The 8,644-nt window shown below is 41.3% G+C and overlaps 1 protein-coding gene across 1 annotated transcript in view; it reads left to right on the top strand.

Annotated features, from left to right (window-relative positions):
- Window positions 1–1,277: 1,277 nt before the first annotated feature.
- XDH (xanthine dehydrogenase) overlaps window positions 1,278–8,644 on the top strand; it is a 48,723-nt gene continuing 41,356 nt past the window's right edge. Inside the window, exons 1-2 of the mRNA XM_066547770.1 lie at window positions 1,278–1,331; window positions 8,276–8,333. Of these exons, the coding sequence (XP_066403867.1) occupies window positions 1,278–1,331; window positions 8,276–8,333 (112 nt within the window). The remainder of the gene's footprint in view (window positions 1,332–8,275; window positions 8,334–8,644) is intronic.

Raw genomic sequence — 8,644 nt, 5'->3', positions numbered from 1 at the left:
TAATTATTCAGAGAGGTTCCTGAGAAGAAGACTTTGATATAGTGCTTTCCTAGGTATTTAAAAGAAATAATTAAAAAACCTAATAAAAAATAACTGAAACTGAAGAAGGAAAGCAAAATCACAAGAATCAGAATGGAGCAGGCAGGATAAGGTACAGTGCTAGGAAACTTGCATGAGACTTTGGAACTGTGCTGCTTTGTGGTGGAATTTTAAACTGGAAGAAACTGTTTAATATCTTGTTCATTGAACCAATGCCTGTCACATGGATTCTGCCATCACATGCATGATTCTGCCAACAGCTTTGGAAGAAATAAACAGGAAGGCTTCATGCAAAATATGTGGTTGTGTAATGGAGAAACCAGAAGAAACCACCACCATGGAAATGGAAGACAAAAAATCCTTGGTTTTCCTCTGTATTTCACTGGCAGCATGCACCTAGGAGCCAGGATGTAAGGATTAAGCCAAAACAGGTAAGACTAAATGCTTTAAGGGCCCAGTGTAAACATTATGGTTTTAGCCCAGCACCTTGAAAGAGGTACTGGATCAGAGTGCCAGCTCTCTAGAACTGCTTTTATGTGGACAAACACATACTGGATCAGAGTGCCAGCTCTCTAGAACTGCTTTTATGTGGACAAACACATACCTGTTTAAATTATGTCCTCCCAGGCAGAGGGTACTGCAGCTTTGAAACTGCGAGGAAAAATAGTGCAAGCCTAGCAGCAGATGTGCACATATCAAGGAGTTTTTTAAATAAGCAGGTGCTGTCATTGGAGACCTCTGAGTGGTGAGTGCCAGGTGGATGGCTGTGCACAGAACAAGGGAAACAGCTTTTTCTTGTCAATATTTGGTGAGGGATAGTTGGGAGAACGCCCCCTCCCTCCCCTGAAGTTTGCATTGCATTGCAAAACCCGGTGAATTCCCTGCTAGTGGCACCAGCAGTGCCCCAAGCCTGGCAGGATCATCTGAAGGGAATGCAGCTGAATTGTGATCCTCTGCTATATAAAAGGGGGCGGGTCACTCTGCTGCTTCCAGCTCCTCTGCTGTCATTAGGGCTGCAGGAGCACCAACCACAGGCAGCTGGCACGCCTCTCCATTGCCTCTTATATAATATGGGCTCTCACAGGGCACCGGTGTAAAAATCAAGTCAAACATTGTGGAGGCACACTCGGGTCACCTGCGTGTGGTGTGGCTGGTGCTCACTGTGCTCTGGGGAGTAGGGCTGCTCTCACAAGGCTGGTCTGTGGCCCTGTCACAGTGAAGCTGGGAAGGTGTGCAGGATGGCTCCCAACCAGGCAGGGGATGAACTTGTTTTCTTTGTGAATGGTAAAAAGGTAAGGGAGATTCCAGCTTCCTGTTCAGCTTGCTCCTGGATTGTGGCTTGATCACTTACTTTTCTAGCCATCTTTTTTCCTCCTCTTAAGTTTTCTGATAGGAATACATGACTTTTAAGTCATGTATTACAAGTCATTCCATGATTTTAAGTATTAATTTGTGATGATTACATGTTGCTTTGCTAAATGACTTTTTCTCTTCTTTGAGTTTACCTTGTGACTTATTCAAAGGGTAACACGATTACATAATATTCCTTTTACATTTTTGATTTGTTGGCAATAATTTACTACAATTCTGACGTAACTACTTTTAAATAAGTGTGCACTGCTGAATACAGGCATTTTTACTAGAAATAATTTCAGTATTTAAAACAGATCTGGAAAATTCAACTCAAATGGAAGCATCCATATATAATTCATCAATAAGTAATTCTAACATCTGGTTTTTGAAAGGGATTTAGAAAAATGTTTATTCCATTTCCATTTAAGAAGCTAGAAAACTCTTCAGAATGAAAGCCCATTAACTGATACTGATTCGTGGCAATAACCTGAGAAGTGACTGTGTCTCACAGGAGGCTGGGCTGCTCATTGCACGTGATGGACACATTTGAACAGCTCATCCTAGATCTCCCTTTCCTCAGTTTGGGCTTTGCCTGGCTAGCAATGCCTCTTCAAAGGCTTGTTACAAAAGTCAAAGCTGACTCTTGGACCAACTACCAAGTTAATTCTGTTTCTGAGCTCAGCTCAGTGCTGCCTTCCCCACCTTCCCCTTGCCCAGACACTTGGGCAAGGGAGCTTGTGCCAAAAGCAGCTTCCTGCTGGGAAGGGAAGGGGCCAGGGTTGCTTATCCATTGGTGTGGAGCCAAGAGTTTGCAAACCTTCCCTGAGCACTGCTTATGGGTGTAAATCAGGTGTTATATTGGGTTTGGGCTGGACAATTAATTTTTAATCCCTTAAGGGGTCACACAATACTCTGTTGGTTAAAAAGCTCTGTGCCCTGCCTTACAGACTAGCACAGGATTACTATCTATTTTGCTTTTTGTCCTTTTTCATGGTTGTTTAATGTGGATGACAGTGTAGCTACAATTAGGGGTTTTAGTTATGACTTTGTACCCCAAACTGGATTGGAATTAGAACCTTCTGAGGTACTAGTGGATTTGATGTGGATGTTTTGTTTTATTGATATATTAACAGTTCACTGATGAACGAATTTTATCTAGTGTGCAGTAAAAGTTAGTCATAGAGTTGTCAAATATAATGCTGATGTAGAGCCCAGGCTTGGTTCTGAGGTTTTATAGAGAAGGATGACAACTAAAGCTCTGCTCACACACATTAGTAGTGGTTCATATGTGTTAATTGACATATCTGCCATACATTCTTTCTAGAAAGAGATGAAAACATGAAGCTCCAAGTTAATTGTAACTAGCTAATTGAGTCTGGTAATTGAAATTGTGGCATAGGATGGTCTGTGAATTTTATCTGAAATTCTGCTATGGTGGGAACAGGTGGCACACCATTAACTTTTTGTCTTCTTGCTCTGTGAGGTTTTTGTGAGATGCCTCCTCTGTGAACCTGAGTTTGTAGAGGGTGAACTTGGAGCTCTCTAGTTCTTGCATTAGGAGGTTGCCACAAATGTGTTGGGCAATTCAGACCCTGATACAAGCCAAGTGCCCTGTCTTATTTGATTTTTTAATTTTTTTTCTGGTATACCCTAATCAGAGAGAATTGTAATTCTGGTGCCAGATCAGCTGAAGTTCAAAACCAATAGGCCTCTCATGGTAGGTATGAAGAATTTGTAAACAAATTCCTGCATGCCAGTTACAAATGGTGCTTCAGCACTGGCTGGTGCTCAGTTATTACAAGAGCACTGCTCTGTGTAAACTGCTAGAAAAGTTCTTCTTCCTGGAGAAAACTTTTTGCTAACACATGAAAATGTCTATTAGTCAAAGTCCAGAGCTGGCCTTGTGGGACTTTCTTTTATGCACGTGGGGTGAGGCAGAGAAGGGGAGAAATGGCAGTCTAGGCCCTGAAGGCCATCAGCAGAAACAACCTGGTTATTTTGGATCTTCTGCTTGTCCTTGCTGTGTCCTGCAGGTAATAAACCTCCTGTGAGTGTGACACTGGCCTTGTTGCATTTCAGCAATTTTTATGGAACTGCTGTTCTTGTTTGCAAAAGCCTGACTGCGTGCATGCGTAAAGGAGTTTATCACAGTGTGATCTTGGCAGCTTGGCTGAAAAAAAACAAAACACCAAGGGATGATTAATATTACCAATGGTACCAACTTCTTTGAGTGTCAAAGCTCTGTTAGCATCCTTTCCCACTGCCCCATGGAGCAGACAGTTCTAGTAAAGGAACAGGTTTCACTTGCTATGCCCAGAGCCTCCAGTGGCTTTTTCTTTTTTTTTTCTTTTCCTTTCTTTGTGTGTCTTGCTAAAGTGGCTCAAGTTACAGCCCTACCAAATGCAGATTTAAGAGAGAGAATTGGACTCATGGGGCACTCTGATCTGTGGCAGTGTAGGTGGAGTTTGTTGGGACATTGCTGCACATGAAAGGTGATGGAAGGAGTGCCAAGGAAGTGCCTGGAAGTGCAATTCTGCTGGAACAGCAGCTAGCAAGAGGGCAAGTGGAGAGGCAGGCATTAATATCTTCTCAATGGTGACCAGTGGCAGGACCTGAGGAAACAGCATCCATCAGGGGAGGTTATGGAAAGGTTTTTCACCCAGAGGGTGGTTGGGCACTGGAACAGGCTCCCCAAGGCAGTGGCCACAGCACCAAGTCTGACAGACTTCAGGAAGTATTTGGACAATGCTCTAAGGCACCTGTTGGGATTCTTGGCGTGTCCTGTGCAGGCCCAGGAGTTGAGCTTTGATGGTTTTAGTGTGTCTCTTCCAAGTCAGTATATTCTGTGATTCCAAGTTAGAATATGGCTTTATCCATCTGTGATCTTGATTAAATATCCAGCTGATTCACTGCCAAGAGTGTGGTAACATGGCCAGTGGGAAAGGTTCCTGCTGTGTGAATTCATGACAGCTTGACACTGCAAATGGGCTGCTGACATTCTGTCACTGTACAAAACCACAATGCCAAGAGGTGGTTTGTGAGACAGGGACATGGATTGCAGCAATTTCTTCTCTCTCACATTAGCCCAGCCTGCACTGGTGTCAAGGAAAAGTCTCCTTGGAGCAGCTGAGCACACTTTCCATTCAGGACTGTTTATTTCACTGGGCATATAGCTTGGCACACTACTAACTCAAAGTTCTCTTAATAGTCTGCCTAGACTAGAATGCAAATTAGCATGTTCAATTTAAAGCTAATAGGGGCAATTTTTTTCTCTTGGCTGACAAGTCTGTCTCATGCATATGTAGCGTGTAATTTTAGTTTAAACACGTGGAGTCAATATTTCTATTTCTATTCTGAATGCTAAGGGAGGATCTATGCTGGAAGTGGAAGCCACATTAGACCTCTTACCACTTCCAAAGTCTGTATTTGATTGCTGATGGGACCAGCTAAAATACAGGATTTTTCTGAGCTTTGTGAACCTCTGGGTTCTACATAAACAGAGACTTAGGAGCTTTCAGTTTGCTGGTTTAAAGCAGAACAAAGTGTTCTCATGACCAGTAGCAAATTTATGTTATGTGGTTATATTCAGTTTGTTTGTCTGTGGTCTAATCCTTTTTGCTAATAAATGAATTTGAAATTTCTCATTGTCTTCAGGAATAACACATCCACAAATTTCAAGGTCCTAGGGGACCTTTGCATGTGACTGGTCTGACTTGCTGTGTGGCAATCTGGTTAAAACCTTTCACTTTCTCTTCCTGCAACTTAATCAGTGACCAGGGATTAGTGATTGAATGGGATCTTGTCCTTCAGGAAAGCACCTGCTTCTCATTTATAGACCCCAACTGATGGAAATTTTAGCACATTGTTTGGTAAAATGGGAAAGTTTTTCACTTCTCTTCCTCTATCTACCTTGTTCAACTACTGTTCCCTTAAACTGAAAAACCTCTAACTTTCTGGGAATAATGATTTAAATATGATGCTTTGTGTTGTAAAGGCAAAGTTATCTGAATTAGTGAGAGGCAGGTAGGGAAGTTGAAAAACAAAATATTTATTGAGATTGAAGCTTTGTACATAAAATTCTGGGGAAGTGACCTCAACATTTTTCTGGACTAGTCCATGCACTCTAAAGGTGTGAAGAACTGCTTCAGAACCTGCTCTGGTTCTTAAGTGGTACTTAAAAGCACAAAGAACTTCAGGGCCAGGCTAGGCTCCCTGCTGAGGTGGATCTGAGTATTTAAAATTCCTAAAATCAGTAGGCAAACAGACATGTAGTACAAACACAGCAGTACAGAGTAAATTTGTTGAGAGTCATTTGACTGTCTGTGCTATCCTAACATTTTCAACAATGTTTCTTTCTGCATTTGATTAATAATTAAGCTGCCAAATGCAGTAAATCCAGTTTAAAATTGTCAAAATATGGCTGTCAATCTGATACACCTGCCATATGACATTTGATTTAAAAAACCAAAATAAAACAAATTGCCAAACACTAAAAACTTACCAAAAGGGAACTATTTCTTTAACTGCAGTATCTAAGTTGTCTGATCCTACCACCACAGCAGGCAATGGATGGAATTCAGTTTCTTTCTGTACAAGGACACTGGGGGAGGTGAGCAGGAGCTGTGGTACTGAGCTGTGAATTATATTGTACTGGGCATCAGACAAGATGTGTTATCCCCACCCACAGGGTTTTAAAGTATTTTAAGAACAAATCACAGCAGGAGATTGCAACAAACCACTGGAGGAATGATATGCTGGAGGACAGGCCAGCATCAACAACAGTGAGCAAAAGGCAAGAACAGCAAAAAATTCTTACTCTGTGCCCAGCAAGACTCATCAGCAAGCATCCTCCCACCAGGAATCTGAAGTGAAGAGAAATGATTCCTTGATCTCTGATGTGTGAGATTGGTGTTAATCCAGAATGTTCTCCAAACTCTTACCCATATCTCCCTCAGATCCTTAGTCTCTGCCAGAATTGCAGATATGCAGCTCCACTGGGGTAGTTTGAAGTGGCTGAAGTAGCAATCCAGGGCTGCTGGCTGGGACATGGTGGGAGATACTTTCTGATAAAGTTGAGTAAAGCATTGGCTGTGGGGCTTCACGTATTCTTACATCACTAAAAGTACATGGAGATGAGTGGTTAAACAAAAAATGAAGGACTAGGCCTGTCTTCTAGTTCCTGCTTCCTGAAAAGAGGCCAGTGGGCCAAACTTTTAATTGTTTGGTTTGAGTACATGACTGAGCGCTTCTTGGGCTCTTTCAAGAAAACCTCTTGAGATGTTTTCTTTGATATAAGCACAGAATAGTCTTTAGCTGTTCTAAAGTTTCTTCTCTGTGTCTGGATATCTTAGAAGCTGCTTTGGAAGGATTTGCAATGGCCATTGGCACAGACACAAGGAAGAAGCTTAGTGTGACAGTGGGAGTTGCTGGGGCTGGCTCTTTGCCTGTGGAATGGCTCTGAAAGGCCATTTGTCCTCTCACAAGGATGTTTGGAATTTCCTTCTCATGTCTGTCCGAGAAGGTGCAGCAGAGGGGGAGGTATGGGCTTACTCTGAACCAGATGGTCATGGAAGAGCCACTGCATGCTTTTATTTGTTTCTCTGCATCCAGGAGGTGAGGGAACAGGGACACTCTGCTCTGAATAGCAGCAATGGGTGCTGCATGGTCTGCAATATGACATTCCCAAACTAAAATGGACTATTTTTTTCCTGTAGATCATCCCCAGTGAAGGAGTGAGATGTGCAAAAAGTGACCAGTTGTGTTTTGTAGCAGCAATTTTATCAGTTAATTCTAAAACAGTGAACTCAAACAGGAAGTAGAATGAACCTTGTCTCTTTAGGATAACCACATCATATGTCAAAGGCATAAAACTGGAGCAGGACAGAGGTTGTGAAGGTTTCTTATCAGTGAGAAAAGAAAGTTAAAAACATACTTGAACAAATGACCCCTGTTTCAATTTGCCCTTCAAACTGGGAGTGATTAATTTAAATAAACTGTAACCATTGTACTTAGGACTTGCATAAAATAAGAGCCAAGAACATGATTATATTCTGGCACACAGTGAATTTGGAAAAGTTTCTTGACACTTTATTAATAACAGAAAAAGAGGAAGACAAGCCCTGTGGCAGGGGCAGAACTTTGGTTTCTGACCACTGGCAGAGAGTAAAGTAGAATGTTTTATGTCTAATGGATAACTTCTTATAGTATGGTTTATTAATAGGATGGAAGTGGCTCAAAATATACAGCAAAAATGTTTCCTTTCTTAGAGTTTTGTATTCTCACATTTAGGATGGCTACTACTGTAATACTGATTGATTGAATACTACAAGGGAGGAAGGAGAAACTTCAGAGAATTTGTACTTCTGTCCATCCTGCTGCACCTGTGTTGTCACATTACAGTTTCCACTGTTAGGGTTTTTTCTCTGCAAAACCTGTTACTGATGCTCTTTCTGTCATTCTGTTTATCTGCTCATTTTCTCTCTCTTCCAACAGTAAAAGAAAGGACAGAGTTCAGTTATTCAGGGTCAATAAATATGAGGCACCCTTTGGGACGTGTCAGGAACCCAAGATTTTAGGAGAAAACACGGGTCTTTCTCTTCTCACTACTAAGTCTGTTTGCCATTTTGGATGAAGGGTTTTTTAGATTTGCCTCAGTGTGCCATGACTGAAAAGCTCATGTATGTAATGCATATACTTCCCTCTGACACAATAAATTCAAGGAAACATTGTGTCTGGACACATGACCAACATTGTTGAAATAATCTGTGATTTTTGCTTCCTGCTTTGGAAAAGAAGTTGCAGAAAGACCAAACTTTCCCCTTGCAACTAACTTATCTGTGTTGTAAAACATTTTGTGTTTATCTATATCTTTCCCTTTTTGCAGGTGGTGGAAAAAAATGTGGATCCAGAAACAACCCTGCTGACTTATCTACGGAGAAAATGTATCCAGTGCCAGAAAAAAAACTGCAGAAAGCTTTAAATGCCTACAGCATTTCATAATTGTTTACTGTTCACTTCAGTACTGGGCAGAGCTTTTGCACAGAGTATAAGAGGGAGTGCTTTGCATTGTCTGGTATTTCTTGCTAGCAAAGAGTACAGCTGCTATTCCCAACTTAATAACAAATTTTAAATTATATACTTTAAATGATTTATTAATACTTTAAGGAAAAACTTGTAATTTCACAGAATTATAATATGACGGAAAGGAAGCAATAATGAGATCAAAATAAAATTGAAGGAAATGTAAGCTTGT

This window comes from Molothrus aeneus, chromosome 3 (assembly GCF_037042795.1).
Source record: "Molothrus aeneus isolate 106 chromosome 3, BPBGC_Maene_1.0, whole genome shotgun sequence".
NCBI lineage: Eukaryota > Metazoa > Chordata > Aves > Passeriformes > Icteridae > Molothrus > Molothrus aeneus.
The sequence above is the reverse complement of the archived record's forward strand: the minus strand, read 5'-3'. Positions and strand labels throughout refer to the sequence as shown.